This window comes from Leopardus geoffroyi, chromosome B2, assembly GCF_018350155.1.
Source record: "Leopardus geoffroyi isolate Oge1 chromosome B2, O.geoffroyi_Oge1_pat1.0, whole genome shotgun sequence".
Taxonomy (NCBI): Eukaryota; Metazoa; Chordata; class Mammalia; order Carnivora; family Felidae; genus Leopardus; species Leopardus geoffroyi.
Genome location: NC_059332.1, coordinates 129,187,799 through 129,207,443, shown reverse-complemented (window position 1 = coordinate 129,207,443; position 19,645 = coordinate 129,187,799). Strand labels below are relative to the sequence as shown.

Here is a 19,645-nt window from a genome sequence, read left to right as displayed (position 1 = left end):
CCAGAGGTCTTTAGCAATCTCATCAGAGAGTTCTAGAGTGGCTAAATTTTTTTTTAAAAGAAGTATCCAATCTAATTTTGTATAAAGATCTGAGAGCTGGCTTCAGCAAACTAACGAAGAATGAAGATAATTAATTAAGAACGAATTAAGAGAATATGACTTGTTCCCCATTGTTCTTCTAACATCCCACCTGACTGCCCTGACCTTGGACTGTCTCTGCTACCCATGATTATAGAAGCGAGGTCACAGGAGGAGAACCTGAGGGGGACCTTTCCAAATCATATGAATCCAGGAGCCTGATCTCTGACTTCCAAATAAGGTTAAAGCACAGCTTCATTCACAGATCCTGAAATGTCAGCCAACTTCACCAGCATGAGAAGCGCAATCAAAAAAAAGACTCTGTGCACCAACAGAAATACATCACTCACTAAAATGGAAAGCCATATAGCAACAACTGATGTCAACGGCGATGAACATTTTTAAACAACTACCACAGACTATGCACTCTCGGTGTGCATACTGAGATAAAGGAACACTGTCCTCCTAGAACCGAAATCTGGTGAGTTGGAATCCTATCAACTGGGCAGTAAACTGCGTACAGAGAGGTACCTCTTCCTACCATCTTTTCTTTACCCACGAACACCACCTTGACCCCCATTTGCAGCTTATCCTTCATTTTAAACTCCCATCTCCTTATTTACACTTGGACCCTTTGAGCATCCTCCTTTCCTCCAGCGAATGTTTGAAACAAAAACACCTTAAGAGGAACAACACTGGGATGCCAGTTTTCACCATTACCTAATTTTTCCAACCTGTAACAAAGCACAACTCATAAAATCAAGAAGGAGCATCATTCCTTGTGTATGTTAAACACTCGTGGTAAACCAATACCAAATTAAGGAGCCCAGTTTCGACAATGCTGTGAATACCCTTCTGGAAACCGCTTGTGAAATGGCACTCCTTGAAGGCCCATATTTCATTAGCTTGGCAAGACTCCCTTTCAAGGTCATTTCCAAATGCTCGTCTTGTGCAGAGCAGCATGCGTGGAGCAGTGCTAGCATGGCACCAGGTCAATCCATTAGTCATTGCTGGAGTGAGCCTTCTGTGGAGAGGCAGCCTGCTTCAAAGTCAGATGGGCTTCTGAAAAGCATGCCAGGAAAACTTTCAGATTTGAAATGTTTCAGAAAAGAAGGTCACAACATCTTCTAATTGCCTACTCTCCTTGCAGAAGGTGGCTTTTCATACTTTACGCAAATATTAATATCTGCCCAGTATGAAAACCAGGTTAAAAAACGTGGTAAGTGAGTTTGCGCATATGTCTTCAATTGAGCAGAGCACTGAGTGCCAGACTTCCACCAGGCTGATCAGACTGCAGGTCTGTGTAAAAGCCTGAAGTAGTGGAATCTAGTTGCTATGGCTGCAAATTAAACAAATAAATGAGACACCGTGGAATGCAGCAAAATATCTGTGGTCCGATTAGTTCATATTTGCCATATGTGTGAATATCAGCAGTCAAATTCTGAGTTGAAGCAAAGTTCTTTACAAAAGGTGCAAGTGAGGGGAAATGCTTAAAAATAATAAGGGAGATGCGAATTCTACGTCCAAGGATAAATATCTGAACTTTTATATAAACTTTAAAGGAATTTCATTAACTTTTATGTTAGAAGTATATACAAATTTGGTGTTGCTAAAAATACAAGATTTCCACCGGAGCATTTTTCCTTGCAGCTTTAGACAAGGTGTGACGCTAGCTTGTAACTTTGTATATGACAGTAAGGTAGTCATTAGCTCTAGGGAAATTTTGGCTTCTCCATAAGATTCCTATCATATCCTATTTGACGGAACTGACATTTATCCAGCCTATCAAGTGGCCGGCATTGTACTATCTGCTTCCACGCCAATCTCAGGAATTTCCACAACAGGCTGTAAGCTCCCCACTAGTGGGATTCAGTAGGGAAATTTAAAAAGACCGTTGAACAGCGAATTTTATTCTGACTAACCTCTCAAATCACTTACACTAAACCGTTTTCACAGAATGAGAATAAAAGAGAGAAAACTCGAGAGGTCATTTGATTCAGTTCCCCTTTGTCACATGTCTGCATCTATTAGAAGAGCTGCGTACAGAAAGGGAGTGGCTTTTGGGGTTACCCCGGTCAGAGAAAGAGAATCGAACAACAAAGACGCTCTGTGATGTGCATGGTAGCAGGGTAGACATAGAAAAGGATGTTTACTAACTTCAATCTTTGTATCTTAACACATATAGATAGTAGCATGTGAGGAGTGGCACTTGGACATAGAAGACAATTTGATATATTCCCAGGTCACACGGATTAATGTATTTGATAAGGATGAAAGGGGCCGCCTTAAGGGAAACATTTCCACCCATCAAAGCTAATCCTTGCAACTAGGTTAAAACATAATATTAATTAGATCATTAAGGGCATGCTCATTCTCTGGATATGGATATGGTAAGACAATAGGAAAAAGTCACCCTTGCATAGATGAAAAGGAAAATAATCTAAAATGCCAGGAATATTTATCAGTGTCTTGAAGAAATATGTTTGCAAAATATAATGACATTTCATGTTGAAAGGCGTCTCTTCACTAGATGTTAACAAAGCTCCACAGAGAGAGGCCCTGGATACAATAAGCATGATGGGGTCAGTGAGCTCAGCATTCTCCTTCCAGCCAGGGAGCCGGCTAGCTGTGTGAGCCTGGACAAGGTATTATACTGGATGCTTGAAGGCCAGCAGATACAGTTCTTCTGTGGAAAAGGGGAAGACTGATTTCGAAAATGGTAAGCCAGTGAGCTTGACAAGGATGCGGTAAAATGGGTCACTGAAGGACTAGGGTATGAAACATAGAGAATTACAGGGTGATCCTAAGTACTGGCCTGAGCTCACTTGGAGAAAATAATCTTATTTCCTTTTCAGAAAGTGTTACCAGTCTGGGAGAGTAAGGAAATACGATAGAAATGTACTCCCTCCATCATTATTCATTCATTCCTTCAAAAATATTTTCTGAGACCCACTATGTGCCATGCACTGATCCAGAAGATGGGGCTATGGGAGGGAGCTAAGAGCATGTGCCTGCTCTTATCGAACATCCAGTTCCAGACTAATGTAACAATATACTACAAGTAAAGCACAATGGATGCTATAATAGAGGCACATGTGGGGTAGAGGCTCATAGAGAAGGGGTGATCAGCTCTATGATATAAGGGAGAGTTGATGCATGAGAGGACTTGGAGCAAAAAGAGGGTTTTGACTGGGAGATGAGGGCTGGGTGCACACTCAGTCCTGGAATGTCCTGGAGGGCAGGTTTCACTGCCATTCTGTATTGGCTGCAGTTTAGCAGAGGGGAACACTGGAGACTCCCTGGAGAAGCCTCACCTTGACAAGAGGTATAAATAGGCCCAGGGAAGTTACCCAGTATTTCTAAAAGACCAGGCATTTTGTGGACAAATTTGGTAGTTTAGGTTCAGATTCAAACAGAAAAAAAAAAGTTGGGTTGAACATTTTCTAGTGGGTTGTCACAGTCTTTCTTTGCTTTTCTTTGATCATTTTTCAACCTGATTTGGATAAAGAAGGATGAGATGAGATGAGGATTTGTGCTGTCTTCATGATCTGGTGCCAACGTAAGGATTTCGGACAATGATTCTGGACCCTCAGGAAGGCTTCTTTTCCCACTTTACCTAAATGTGACCAACACAATGACCCCTTGGGATCTCTAGATATCTAGACTTCCCAGCCAACTTGGAAAAAATCAACACCTATCCTTCGAAGGTGAGTGTTGTCCCCAATCTACCATCCACTTGGTGCCAATACCATCTTATAACACTTTTCCTCACCAGATCCCTTGTCTGAGCACTCTCTCTCCACTAGACGTATTCCATTAGTTTCCTGCTTCTATATTATCCCTGGACATAGTGATAATCTTCAGTAGCCAATCTCTTCTGCCACCACATACGTAGTTTTTATCTAAGTACCTGTCTTGTCTAGAGGAATCAACCATCTTCTCCAAGCACGGTTACAAGATGGTTAAAATTTATTGCTCTGAATAATCAGTTATTTTGTTACTGACTTTACTCACAGCAGTAGCCTCCAAAGGAGCTTCGATTCAGTGGCATAAACTTAGGCATCTCAATTCAAAACAGCGTTTTAGAAATCAATCATATTATTAAATTCCAACATATATTTAATGACCCTCAAAGTCTTAGTACTGGGGCTTCCCCAGAGCTCATGCTGTATTCTAGTTGAGTTTAACAAGGTGGAATACACTACAAATACACCTAGAGGTCCTACATTTTGTCTATAAAATACCAAAATAACAACTTCAAATGTTAGCTAAGCTACCCACTGGTCGGGTAAAAATGATGTGGAAGTTTCAGTGTATTGTATAATGAAACTGCCAAAAAGAGTTAATGGAGCTTGGACAGCACTAATAGGCCAAGACGATGGCTAAATTGCTCTCTGTGCTCTTGCCAAATCATATGAAACTATAAAAACGAATCTAGACAAGCTGAAGCCTAGTCAGGGGAGACTGAGCATGATGGTAAAGACCTGTATTCCATTTTTTCAGTAAACATTTACTGTGTATGCAGTAATGCCAGAGAATATGCTCGGTTCTGGAGGAAAAGATGGGAGAAAAAATACAACAGTTGCTACCCCTTACGGCCTCATAGCCCATTAGGGGAATAAACAAGTAAATAAATACTAATCAAATAATGTGATAAGTGAAATCATAGGTGTCAGAACAGTGTTCTGAGGGCAGGGAGAAGCGACCCACTCAGATGCCTAGGAGACTCGGGACCACTTCATTCACAGGTGGTGTCTGGGAAGGGAATGTGGCAAGGAACCATCAGAACTTCAGATCTTCTAGAAAGGTTACTGAGGCAGTGGTGCGGGGAAAGTCCTGGTGAGGAGATAGCTCGGAGGCAGGAAGATAAGAGATGAGCCTATTGCCTCTGTTCAGTTGAGAGATGATGAAGCCTTGAACTAAAGCCGGGATGGTGGAGAAAAGGGGGCCGGGGCAGCTTTGGCAGCTACTTTGGACGTACATCTAATAGGACATGCCAACTAACTGTGAGGGATGTGGTAGAAAGAGGAGCTTTTAGATGCTTCAGTCATTACTCAAGTGGCAACATGGGATGAGTAACAAGACTGAGGGAAGGGGTTAAGGTAATGGGGTGAGGGGTTAACGTAGTGAATTTGTTACAGTATGTTCATCTCAAGGTCCTTGTGTCAAATGCTGAGCGTGATGCCCCTTAGAAGATGGAACAGGAAGAACCAACTTGGAATGACCAACATTTAAGAGAGACTGAAGTTATGGGGAAGAGCGAGATCCTCTTGGAAGAGAACATGAGGAAAACAATGACAACTGGTATTTGAATCCTGTGGAATGGATGAATGGACTGGGCCAATTTGGGCTGGAGGAAAGAACAGAAGGCTCAGTTCCTTATGAGAGTCTTTCCTAAGCTGAAGACTCCATGGTCTTGGTCCACTGTTGAAGTCCCATCATCGGAGATGCCCAGCAGAGACTGAAAGAGAATCTGCAAAGATACTGTTCAGGTCATTTAGGTGCCACATGGTGTATGGACCCGCTGATCTTTAGAACCACTTCCCAAGTTTAGAGATGATGCCTCTATGATAGAAAATGCAGCTTTGTGCTTCTACTTCACTTTCTTTGGCAGCTATCGCTGATGCTTGCCAAGGTTGGAGCTTCAATTAAAAGGAAACTGGAAAGGATATAGGGATGGACTTCTGCCAACGAGTTGGGTCTGTGGCTAATGAATGATCTATTTGTGGTAATGAAGAAGGAAGCCAGTTCCTAAGACAACACCTTCGGGCCTGGCCCCTCCTCTCCCCCAGCTATGAAGAACTAAGGGCAAATGAATGGGAAACATATGAATGAAGTTTACTTTGAAATATCTATGGATTTAAGGATTAGGGGTAAAGGAGCTTGAGTAAACCACACTTTGGGTTTTGCTGACCCCAAAATATCTGCATATAATTTATAGACCTTATGATGAACTCAAACGACTGCTGGGCCTGCTCATCTATTCAGTGGAGCAAGAAAAAGGGCAGAGTGTATGCCAAATGATATTAGCCTTGAATTCTACCCTTAGTGGAAAATTAGTTTTACACAGGAATTTGTGATGTCAGAAAATTGCTTTAAAAAGCCATGGTCTATTACCCTAGAGAAAAAAAACAACTAATACCCAGACAAAATAATCAATATAGGGAAGAACTTTTCAGTAAATGTGACCCAGGATATGATTTGCCTGGTCTGTAACTCTCGGATGTTCCAGGGACCATGGTGTGTTTTTTGGACATCATTTCAGGCCTTCTCAGGCAGTAGTAGCAATATGATACGTACCAACCGACAAGACCCCCAGGGGGGATAGCAAGTCATGTCTAAGATTTTGCTGCAGTGCAGCTGAGATGGGAGAGTGACGTAAAATACAAGCTAGGAAAGAAGTGAATGGCTTGGGGTTGTATTCCGTCAACTACCATGAAAAGGAAAAGACCAAGAAGGGGAGAAGAGAACAAGAGAAAACATGGACATAGAATATTGATAAAATTCATTCATTTCATACAGCAAATACTCATTGATTTCCATTATGTAGAGGCACTGTTTGAGGCGCTTGGAATAAATGAGTAACTGAAACAAAGATCCCTGCTCTTATGAAAATTATATTCCAGCAGGAGAAGACGGACAATAAGCCATAAGTACAACATAAAAGTAAAGCCGTATAATATGTCAAGGATAGTAAGTGCCAGGAGGGGGACAGAGAGCAGGGACAGCGAGGGGACTCTGGGGATATGGGAGTAGTTGGCAATACCTAATAGGCTGCTCAGAGTAGGCTTTACTGAGAAGGTGAGATTGAGCCAATGAAAATTCACAAGGAGAAAGCTATGATCGGTAAAACTGGACATGAAAAAGCTTACACATGAGAACCGTATGCAATAACTGTGAAAGCATCTGCCCCACTGTGGATGGAACTCTCTTTCTTGTTCCTGGGTCTTTGGGGTCTTATTTGTTTTCTTTGGGAGGTCCATTGGGAGTTTTAGAAAGTGGTTCCCAAGAAATTTCTGACCTCTGCTCCAGTCTTACTTTTATTTTGAAAATTTACAAATATCTTCCAGTTACTTTAGAATATATTGGGAAAATGAGAAAGGTCAGCTTTATTCATATGAAAAAGGAGATAGTCTTCTTTTGACCAACAGCTTATTTTATGAAATATCCCATATCAGGGTGGCACAGAGTTGTGTTATTTAACAAAAGAATAACATCTAATCTGAGTTCCTGCAAAACCAATGATCATCCAAGCAGTATTCAATGCCTTCTCTTCGGAGACAGATGTACAAAAACTTTAGTAATTACCAAATGTCAAAATAATATCCAAAGGAATAAATAGTTACCTAAATTAAAGTTCTCTTGAGGATCAGTGACATACAATAAGAAAAACTGACAAATCAAGCATGAAGAGAGGTGGGGTTTATTTTTGTATCTCCTTATTAATTATACGGAGAATGAACAACTGCTGTGATTATGAGAATATCTAGGTCATGTATGCTTAAAGATCCGTGATAATAACAATAATAATACCCAAACTTCTGCAGTGCTTGGCATTCTCAAAGCATTTTATAAACATTAATTAGGTCTTCACTAAGCACAGACACTGTCTCATGGTTGGTTCTTCCTCTTATAGCATTGCTGAGAATCTGCAATCTTTCTAGAGTTTAAAGATTTATTTATTTATTTATTGCTTTTAATGTACATTTACTCCATTGACAATGCTTTAAACTTGTAATCAGCAGAAGAGAAAGGTTCAGGGATCTGTTTTTGCAACCAAGGAAGAGCCCAGAATAACAATAGTGCTTCTCCTTGGGGCGCCTGGGTGGCGCAGTCGGTTAAGCGTCCGACTTCAGTCAGGTCACGATCTCGCGGTCCGTGAGTTCGAGCCCCGCGTCAGGCTCTGGGCTGATGGCTCAGAGCCTGGAGCCTGTTTCCGATTCTGTGTCTCCCTCTCTCTCTGCCCCTCCCCCGTTCATGCTCTGTCTCTCTCTGTCCCAAAAATAAATAAACGTTGAAAAAGAAAATTTTTTTAAAAATAGTGCTTCTCCTTGTCAGAGTGAACACAGCCTCCTGGGGACCACTCTGTTGGCTGGTGGAACTGTTTCCCCACTCATCTTCCTCCACCTCAAACATGCCGTTTCTATACTTTAAAAGTGTAAATATTTTTCTCCTGTAACCACACATTACCTAGCAGGCTTCTTTGCATCTCGTGGGTTTTCAATAAATGTTTGCTAGATTGAATTAAATCAAAGCTCAGCTCCCACAGGTTGTATCCACACAGAACCCAACCTCAACTGTCAATGACTGTTCAAATTACATTTTTAAAATGGATTCATTTTGCTGAAATCACCTCTAGTTTTCTCTTGTCTGCTCATCAGTGGACCGAGGGAAAGAAAGGTGGTAGGAGGATATAAATGTAAGCATGACATTCTTCCAAGTTTCAAAAGCAAACACACAAATACCCTTTTTATCACCAATACTTAGTGAATGCCTAGTGGGCATCACGTGCTGTTCGAATGGCTGGAAATACAAAAAGAAATAGGGCTGCAAGGATAGAACAGTTTTTGATTTTGGCTACTGAAGTGACTCCAGCTAAAGGTATTATATTTTATAGATTTACATTTTTAATTGTAATAAATTAAAATTTTGTGTGTGCATGTGCTATTTTAATGGAGCCCTGAGATAAGCTAGTGGTTACACTAGTGAGGTTGTATTACTGTTGCAACTCATCTATTTATCAGTTTCCTCTTCTCTTCAAAAAAAAAAAAAAAAAATCTAAGATTGCTTGCTGAGAGAAAAGAAGTAGACAACAGAAAAGAAGAGACAGGATACTTTCCTTTAGTTCCAATTGTGTCTAACTTTTGGGTATTTTGGTGTAAATCAAAAGGAAAGTCCTTTGAATTTTAGATCTTGTGAGTCTGTTTTCTAACTGATTTTGTGCTGGGCAGTTGAGTGTTATAAATTCAAGGCTGCAGGGTACACTGTCTCTTGGAATTCTTGTAGTTATAAAACTCTAGGTAGACAATACCAAAAGCCTAAAGGACCATACACCATCTGCATAAATATTTAAAAGTTATAAATTAAGCTAGCAAAATATTAAATAAAATATGTTCTATCCTTCTACATTGTTAGATATATATTTCATAAAGCAAAATAAAAATTATGTGATTGGATGAGTAGAAAAATAAAGGCTTATAGAATTATAAATTACAAATTTATGAGTGACAAATTACAAAAATTATATTATTTAATATAATATAAATATAAATATTCTAAAATTTTAATTCCTTGCCTTCATTTCAGCAAATTCACCGAATACGTTATTATAATGGACACTCACAAAATTTAAGCTCTATTGATATTACTAATGTAATGCATTAATTAGAAACAATGTAGTTATAACCCAGTACACACAATTTGAATGTCTTCATCAAAATGTGAACATTCAAATGAATGTAAAAAAATTTAATTGAATTATTTTCATACTTTTAAAACAAAATATTCAAAATTACCTATTTTGAAATAACATACACATGACAATTATTATTAAACTTTTAAATAAAATTTAAATAAAGTTGAAAATGCCTATTTGAGTTTTTGGTATTTCATAAATTTTTTACACATTTTTATAAAAATTAAATTATTCATGATTCCAGCAGTTTATGTTCATATTTTAAGAGCCAATCGAAGGAATCAGTATCCTACTTAAAGTTACATCTATACAAAGTTAGAGTAATGTCAATTAATATTGCAAAATATTCCTCAGCCCCATACAGGCAACTTCTTTGTCAATAATTTTGAGACCATGGACTGGAACATGAAGAAAACCAGAGAAATGGTCATTCATCCCTACTAAAGTACAAAACTCATGAGGAAAGACTCTATGGAGCTCTTATTATCTTAGAGGATTTGACATGCCGATCCATTTGTCTTTTCTGTTTCCGAAATATTCATATCACTCAAGTTCTCCTTGAATTTCTAAGTAGCGTTTGTCTCCAAGAGTGAGAATTCAACCCATCAAAATGACTCAAGGGGAAATGATGAGAGTCCAGTTATACCTCTAATGACTGCATCAGTACTTTGGAACCATTCATTTGAAACATTAACTAGCACTTGGATCTGCAAGGGCTGTGATTTATTCTCTGGCCTAAAGGTAATATTGTGCATTTGAGGGGTGTAGACAACAAGCCTAATAGTTAAGGACTGTGCTTCTATAGCGCAGGATGCAACCACTGGTTCTCAGTTAAGGCCCTCCTTGTGTCAGAAACTTTGAGCCTTGGTTTCTTCATTTCTGAAAGGGATACCAATTTCTTGTTCATAGCACCACTATGAAAATTAAATGGTATAACCACTGTAGAATACCTAGCACACGGTAGGTTCTCAAAAAATAACAGCTATTATTACTGACTGGCGAACAATTATGGAAACTGGCTACAGTAGCCCCCCGTACCCTTATTCACAGTTTCAGTTACCCAGGAAAACCATAGCCTGGAAACAGATGCCAGAAGATCAGTAGTAGCCTGAGGCTACATCACAATGCCTGCCTCATTTACCCCATGTCATCTCATCATGTAGGCATTTTATCATCTCACATCTTCACAAGAAGTGTGAGTACAGTACAGTAGGATATTATGAAGAGAGAGAAATAGCATTCACAGTTTTATTACTGTATATTACTGTGTAGTTATATGTTCTATTCTGTTATTATTGTTCATTTCTTACTGTGCCTAACTTATAAGTTAAACTTTATCATAGGTATGTATGTATGTATAGGAAAAAACACAGTATGGTACTATCTGTGGTTTCAGGCATCCACTGGGGATCTTGGAACAGAACCCTCTCGGATAAGGGGGAGGACGACTATATACTAAATTCACTCATCAATCCAACAAACACGTCTTGATCCTACTACATGCCAGGTGGGTGGGCAGAGTGCTTGCGGCTGGAGGCTTTACACTAGGAAGGAACACTTAGTCAGGGGGGATACAGACATGTCTAATGGAGACTTGAAGGTCCTTTGCAAATGTAACTGACAGGGGAGCTAATCTGGCCTATGGGGGTGAGGACAGGCTTCTGAGAGATGTTATAGAAGCGAGCAGGATGAGAAAGGGTTCCCCAGGAAAGAATGGAAAGAGCATTTGGGGCAGAGGATTGCAAAGACATGGGGTTATGAAAGGCTTTGCACATTCAAGAAAAGTCAAAAGTTGGAGAGGCATAGAGTAACCACATCAAGTCCATTAGATGGTTACATGAAGCTGACAAGACCCAGCTTATTCGTCTGGAACTGAATCAGAGATGCCACATTAATCCTTCAATAGTGTGGCTCTAATTGGATTCAAAGAAAATGCCAGTTTTCCGAGTCGTGCCACTTGTGATGAGTTGTCTTAGGAAAGGATTAATCAAAGTCCCGCAGCAATGTTTGTTAGTACACACCACTTTTCTCAAAATATACCAAAATTGGGGGCAGAAAGGAAACTGTTATTTTGGACCTATGACGTGTGATTTCTAGCTCCTCTTTCCCCTCTAATTTCTGTGATGGGTTGCCCTTTTCACCAGGAGCACCCAGTGACATATTCTAAAAACTGCTGTAACCAAAAAAATGCAGGCTTCTTAGTTAATAACAAAACCGCTCAATTCCAGAGGCAGAACGAGAAGACAACGACAAAATTTCTCTGAAGAAAATATACCCTCAAATCTTATAAGATGATGTGCAAACCATCCAAAAGATTTGATCTGAAACATGTGGAGATGACACCATGGCTAAAGCTTCAGAAAGAATCAGACTGAGAAGAAGGAAAAGACCCAGCAGTCCCAGGCAAACGCACTCCAATGGGGACAGCCCACCATGGCAGCACCCACTGCTAAGGCCACCTCCATGCCTGCGGCAGATCTCCCAGGGAAAATAATAGTCTTGCTGCTCCTCCTGGGGAAATTCTCCAAGGAGAATTGTTGCTTCCAAGACAATTCCACTCACGTGGGGAACAATGGCCCTCGATAGTTGTATAGGTTGGAAAAGATCCTCAGGCTCCAATAGGGGATAAGTCTTTGAATGGCACAGAAATTAAATTCATCCTGGAATAAGCTGGTTGTATTATCCAACAACACCAACAACTTATAAACTGTGGGTTCATCTTCTACATAGTTTTAATAGTGACTCAATTTCATGGAAGTCGTTTTTTATTTACATTCAGCATTCTTCTCTAATTATAATCTCTCATAATCCCCATCATTTCACTGCCATTTAGGTAGATTCTATGGAAAACCTAAATTAGAAAATAGTTCCCTAATAGATTTTTTTTTTTTTTAATGAAAGGAAATTATTTGTTTTAGTCCACTCACCATTCCGTGATTCAGCCACCCTGGGATAAAATTATCAAGCAACTTCGGGTAAATCATCTCTCTGTCATAGGCATAAATGATCCAGAACACCGCTACAACGAACTGGAAGGGAAAAGAAATCCTTTATTTCAAATTCACAACATACAATTTGTTGGTTATCCATTGTTCAAAGAACCCAACAGAACTGTAGTCTACAGTGAAAGGCGAATCAGTAAACCAGCTAATGACTGGAAAGAGAGATCTAACTTCATTCCATTAGTGGTAATGCGTGGGGTCCTTCTTCCTTCCTTGATCTCCCTATTGTGTTCTCTCAGGCAAAGGGATCTATTTTCGAGGGAAAGATAAATCGTGTCTGTCATCTGGAACAGCTCTCTTCTAGGGCTAATTGGGTTGGTTTGAATCCTCTCAAGAGAGTTTAAAAGTTCACTGGTGGTTTTTTGGATCCCATTCCCCACTGTACAGAGTCAGCACACATTCAGGAAACTGTAGTGTATTTTCCTTGAACCCATCATGTGGTTTAAATTAATCTTCACATTCTCAAGTTTCCATTTCACCACTAACAGCATTAAAATCACTGCTATATAAAATGTCCCAAAGTCACATTTCCTGCAAATGTATTAATTTATATAGCCTAAGCAGGGGCTTTGGCTGCACTGAGAGCAAAGTGTATGGAACACAAGAATCCTAATTCTCTTGGAATAATTTACATGCTCATCTGGGTTCCTGAGATTTATTCTGACCCATCAGCAACATAGACATCAAAAGAGAGTAGACTACTCAATTTATTCTCTTATCTTTCTTCAAACTAATGGTGAGAGAAGTTCAGATTAAATAAAGAAATGAATGGTCCAAGGTCTTAACCTTCAACTTAGAATTTTAGAGAAAACACAAATGCTTTTGTACACAGTCAATAAATGTAGCATGGAAAAGGAAACAATCCCAGAGGGAGGGCTCAAAGTCTCTGCAGAGCTGTTACATCTCAAAGTAAATGCTACAGCATGATAAAATGCAGATAAATATCAAAAAGAAACACTTTTTATCTCATTTCTTATAAGTCATCTCCACCCCCACATTTTATTAATAAAAGTAGTAAATATTTTAATGCCACTTTTCATAAAACTCCCAGTGGTTATACCACAAGCTAGTAATCAGAAAGGTTCCAAAATTCTTTTCCAAGTATGTCAGTTACAACATGGGTAATAGTAGCCTTTAAAAAAAGTTCACCCTTAAAACCTAAGATGTTATGAACATTTCTTGCTTCATAAAACACATTGAAAGATAATTATAATAGGCAACCATAGATTACACACATAGTTTCAATACCAGATTGGGGTCCCTAGTTGTTTATCCTGCTTTTGGGTCAACTATTTTCACTTAGTTGATAAATGCACAAGATGGAAAAGAAAAAAAAAAAACAAAACTCAAGCCATTAATGTTAACTATCATTATGATCTTTCCAAGCACAATGAGTAATTTTTAAATTATTCACAACTTTGGTTTATTCGTTCCACTGTATACTCCAAATGTACTCAATATTAGTGTTACCTGCTCTCAGATCTAAGCCCCAAGATTGCTACTCAAGTAGCATTGCTACTCAAAATGTGGTCCCATGGATCAGCAGCCCCCATGTTACCCAAGAGCTTGCTAGATACATTGAATGCCAGGTCCTGTCTTAATATATTCTGATTCTGCATTTTATTTTTTTTTTTTATTTTTTTTTTTTAAAGTTTATTTATTTTTGGGACAGAGAGAGACAGAGTATGAATGGGGGAGGGGCAGAGAGAGAGGGAGACACAGAATCGGAAACAGGCTCCAGGCTCTGAGCCATCAGCCCAGAGCCCGACGCGGGGCTCGAACTCACGGACCGCGAGATCGTGACCTGGCTGAAGTCGGACGCTTAACCGACTGCGCCACCCAGGCGCCCCCTGATTCTGCATTTTAATAAGACCCTGGGGTCATTCATATCCACATTAAAGCCTGAGATGTCATACTTTGGACACTGCTCCAGCCACCTTGAGCCTCCTCCCCCCACCATGGAGCGAGGTAGTCACAGAGCCAAGCGGCTGGTCTCTCTAGAGCCTCTGCTCTCCTTTTCCAGACCTGGGAAACCATGATCTTAGAACTTCCTGCCCCAGAAGACAAAAGTGTGCTTCAGGGCCTGTGTGGGCCTCCTTCCTGGGTCTGATCTGGAGGACTGACCGCACAATAAATGGGGATAGCCCCTGACCTGAGAGGTGGTTAAGACATATCTGCTTCTGAAGGGTGAGAACCAGTTTTACATTTGGTCTGGAGTCCACATATAAGCATGAAGCTATTTCAATCCTGGAAAGAGCCATATGTGGATATCCCTTCACCTCTGCCATATAATGTCACCTGACGATAGGGCACATCTTCATCACAGTCACAGGTGCCCTCCCACATTCAAGGGGGGGCGGATTATATACTTGCTCCATAGGCGATGCAATCTTGGGGCCAACTTAGAATTCTGCTTAGCGTATGCTTCCACTCTTCTTTTCCAAATTGTTTTGGCTATTTTCAGTCCTTTGCATTTCCATTTAAATTTCAGAATCTCAGCTTGCTAATTTCTACAAAAATATCCTCCTAGAATTCTGATTACAACTATACTGAATCAATATGTTCAATTTGGGGAGAAATGATATCTTAACAATATTGAGTCTTCTGTCCCAGGAACATAATTTACGTCTCCATTTATTTAGATCTTTGGTTTCTCAGTTTGTAGTTTTCAGTGAAAAGGATCTTGTACATATTTTTTAAAAAATCTATCACTAATCTATCAGTAAATCTATCACATTTCATGTGCTTTTATGTTATTGTAGATATTATTAAATTTGTTTTTACATTCTTTGTTGCTAGTATATAAAAGGTACAAATGACTTTTGTATATTGACACCATATCCTCTATCTTTGCTAAATTCACATAGTTTGAGTAGTTCTTTCACAAATCATTCTAGATTTTTATACATACATGATCTGCAAATAAAGATAGCCTTTCTGCTTCCTTTACAATTTGGATGCCCTTTACTTCTTTTTCTTTTCTTACTGCACTATGACCTTTAGCGCAACGTTACCTAGAAGTGATGAACAGTGAACACCCTTGCTTTTTTCCCTATCTTAGGAAAGTGTTCAGCCTTTCAACGTGTGTGTTTGCTATTAGCTGCATGTTTTTCTTCGATGCCTTTTATCATGTTGAGGAAAATCTCTCCCATCCTACATTTATGTATGTAATGAGCACGTACTGATTTTTTTTCAGATAATATTGCTGTAAAGCCTCAGGTGATCAGATAGCTCTTCTCCTTTATTCTGTTGATATGATGAATTATATAGATTTTTAATGTTAAACCAACCTTTAATACCTGGTCATTAGGTATTATCATTTTTATATATTGCTGGATTTGACTTAATGACATTGTGTTAAGAATTTTTCTCTTGTCGGGGCGCCTGGGTGGCGCAGTCGGTTAAGCGTCCGACTTCAGCCAGGTCACGATCTCGCGGTCCGTGAGTTCGAGCCCCGCGTCGGGCTCTGGGCTGATGGCTCAGAGCCTGGAGCTTGTTTCCGATTCTGTGTCTCCCTCTCTCTCTGCCCCTCCCCCGTTCATGCTCTGTCTCTCTCTGTCCCAAAAATAAATAAACGTTGAAAAAAAAAATTAAAAAAAAAAAAAAAGAATTTTTCTCTTGTCTTTATTAAGTGTATTAATCTGTAATTAGGTTTATTTTCTCACAGTGTCTTTTTTTTTTTAAGTTTACTTATTTATTTTTGAGAGAGAGAGAGAGAGCATGAGAAGGGGAGGGGCAGAGAGGGAGAGAGGGAATCCCAAGCAGGCTCCACACTGTCAGCATGGAGCCGGATGCTGGGCTCATTCTCACCACCGTGAGATCGTGACCTGAGTTGAAATCGAGAGTCGGATGCTTAACCAACTGAGCCACCTGGGTGGCCCTCATAATGTCTTTTTCTAATTTTGGTGCCAGGACAATGGTGACTTCAAAACACAAAGCGGGAAAAGCTCCCTCCTCTATTTTCTGAGGGACTCTGCAAGATTAGTATTCTGTCTTCCTTACTTATTTGATATGCTTCTCTAGGGGAGCTTTCTGGACTTCTAAGTTTTCCTATGAGAAGATTTAATAATGAATTCAATTTCTTTAATACATATAGAGTTTCCAGGCTTTCTGCGTTCTCTTGAGTTACTTTTAGTCATTTTTGCCTTTTGTGGAATTTTCCCATCTCATTGAAGGTTTTGAATTTATGAAGTGTCCTTAATATTCCGTCATGGAAATCAGCGAATGCTACAAATCACGTATTTCTTTCCCTGGAGAGCCAGTTGTTAATTACTTACTAGCACACCACTGCTGAGAGCTACTTTCTGTTCGCCATAAATGATCATTCATGGTGTCCCGACCACGGGGAAAGCGTCGTGGGGTCAATACTTACCAGTGCAATCGGATCAATCCTTTAACCCCTACCATATATTAAGGGGACTGCGTGGATCATTACAAGTGAAGTGACTTTCAAGAAAGTATGAGTCACCTTTCTTAGCGTCACACTAGAAGGTCAAGAGGCCCAGCTAACTGAGCGATCAGCCTTCTAAATAATTCTTGAGATATAAACATGGCACAGATGGCAGCTTCTTGGCTCCATGCGCTGATATCCTCTTGACAGTATGGTCATCAGCAAACCCAAAATAAGTTTGAACTCTACTACCGGGGCATGAACATGAAACAAAAATCGGTTCTCTGGGACAGGCCAAGTGCTCCTGAAACGTTCCACTGTTGTGGCCAGCGATTCCTCCACGTGCACCTGCTGCTTCCCCGCTGCCAGGACCAGAATACTGTACTTGAACTGACAGTGGAAGGAGCTCAGGCACTTTCTAGTCCTTCAAACTTCCCAGACAAAGTACTTGTGTTACAGCTGGTCGTCGAGGCCTCGTTTGAACCCCTGGAACAATTAGCAACGAATGCGAAAGAAAACTGGACCCACACTTCACCTCCTTCTAGGAGGAGTCTCTTATACGGTATCAGTAGAAGCCGAAGTTAATCAGCTTTAGTCCACTTCTAAGAAGAAGCTTTACTGATCAGTGGGAAATTCTTGGGAATTCAGTAAAACCGATTAGAGCACAAAGGCTGTTGCAGAGAAATTTACCATGAAGGAGGCCAAAAAGAAAAGTCACTTATCTACAGATTGGTCTATAGAGGCCATTTACATGACCTCAAACATCCACTGTTGAAGGAAGGAAGGAGGAAATACACGAATACATCTTTAAAGTCTTTAGCTTCAACAGGAAAGGATCCTATGAAAGTGTGTTTCCTTTAAAAGCTAATCTATTAGTACTCAGACTTTACCAAATACCAATTGGGAAAAAAAAAATTTAATTCTGTTTTGGGCTCTATTACTTTGCCTCCAGATTTGCTTTGTTATGATTTGCTTTCCCATCACTTCTTTCCCTGGGAATACGTGCTGCGAGGTAATATGTAGACGTATTTCCAGTTGTGATTTCTCCTTCCAAACACACAAAGCGCGAGAATAAGCTGTGTGTTCTGAGTGCTAGCTGGCTTTGTCTCTGATGGTCCCCACACAGAGACAGACTGTCTCATTTTGACAAGGCCCTTGTCTTCCCACCCTCCAGGTCTAGGAGATCCCAAGTCCTTATGTGCTTTCCTGGCTGACCTCCCTCAGCCACACCCTCAAATGCAGCAATGCTCAGTGAAGCACAGACCCCTCTGGAACGTTAGAGTAACTTCTGTTCCAGGGTGCAGTTAGTCTCCAGTATCCATTCCTGGAACCATGACCCAGATGTCTCTCCTTGTAATTGTGAGGCTATGAGCACCATTACATTTTTCACTCGGTCCATTATGCTCATAGTACCTTAAAACCAGAATCTGCATTTAGAGCGTTCCTAAAACACACATCACTGCCTTTTTTCACAGCCTTCAACTATATTTACCTATCCATTTAAGGTAAATAAAAATATCCATATTTACCTACATTTAAGTCCTTAATTATCTCTTCTGACTGAGTAAATAATGTGAGAATAAAAACCCAGCTCTCATGGTGCCCATGTGATTTGACGCCCGCCTTTCTCTCTGACCTCCACTTGTACCACATTCTCTCTGGCTCCCTAGACTCCGACTCGCAACTCATTCCTAAAACTCATTAAACTCTTTCCTGCCTCAGGGTCTTCGCATTTCCTACTCTTAATGCCAGGAATTCTCTTACCCCATTTTCACCTGGCTGGATTCTCTGTCCCTTCAGGCCTTGGGGGAGACCTTGCCATTGACTCCACTGCACGTTATTTTCCATCACAGACCCTGAGAGAAAGTAAGCTGTTGTTGTTGTTCACTTGTTCATTATCTGGCTCTTTAAGAGGAGGTGAAGTGTCAAAAAACAGGAACTTGTCTGTCTTGTTCGCAGCCTTTTCCCCACTGCCTCGCACATAGCATGTTTGTGATGAAAGTTCCCGGAGTAAATGAATAAAGATGCGTTGCTGCTTCCTGTATGTCTGTCAGGCTCTACATCTCCCATAGGGGAAAGTACCCTTTCAAGCCTTCAATTTGCTTCTTAATGACCTAAAATTCCTTTTTTATGTTCTCCATGTTTTTTGTCCTCCTGTCTGTGTGGAAGAGAAGCCCTTCTTTCCAGGGTCATTCTTCCAGCCCATCGCTTCTCAGACTTTCTACCTGCTGGCCCTCCTTCACCTGTATTAATCTTCTATCACCCTGAAATAATCCTTCTCTGGACTTCTGGATCACGATGGAAGTACTAAAAGCTCTCGTTCCCCAAATCAACCAAACACAAGGAGAATGAGAAACAAAGTGAAGCCAATGCAGTAGGAAACACTGGTAATCCAAATATCAGTCTTTTCGACAGGTTGCTAAGAACTGGGAAAATTGAGCCGGGACGAGACAAGACTCTGATGGAAGAAACAAGATCCAAGGGTTCTCTGGTCGAGCGAGCAGAATAGAGAGATCGCTACAGGCGGCATACTCTAAGGGGCACTGAATGACCCTTGCTGGGAACAGGAGGAGGTCTGAGATGCATGGGAGCACCAGGGAGACGTTTTGATCCCTGCGTGGCTTCAGGTGTCAGCAGTGGTGATGCTAAATGTGGGAACAGGTCAGCGTATCATCTCTGGAGAAGCAGGATGTGGGGGTGTTAGGTAAACAAGAAAGGATCTGCGGTGGCCAGCCCGCACGCTCACCTGACCAACACAAA

General features: G+C 40.4%; 1 protein-coding gene across 19 annotated transcripts in view; it reads right to left on the bottom strand.

The window, feature by feature from the left end:
• The window catches only part of AIG1 (androgen induced 1), a 314,280-nt gene that overhangs the window by 215,069 nt on the left and 79,566 nt on the right, over nt 1-19,645 (bottom strand). For 17 of the 19 annotated variants that reach the window (XR_006717612.1, XM_045499849.1, XM_045499855.1 and 14 more), the window contains exon 3: nt 12,421-12,522. The exons of the other annotated variants lie outside the window; for them this stretch is intronic. Coding sequence is in view for 16 of the 17 variants with exons in the window: in XM_045499849.1 (XP_045355805.1) it covers nt 12,421-12,522 (102 nt within the window). In the remaining variant the exon portion in view is untranslated. The remainder of the gene's footprint in view (nt 1-12,420; nt 12,523-19,645) is intronic. 19 annotated transcript variants of the gene reach the window in all.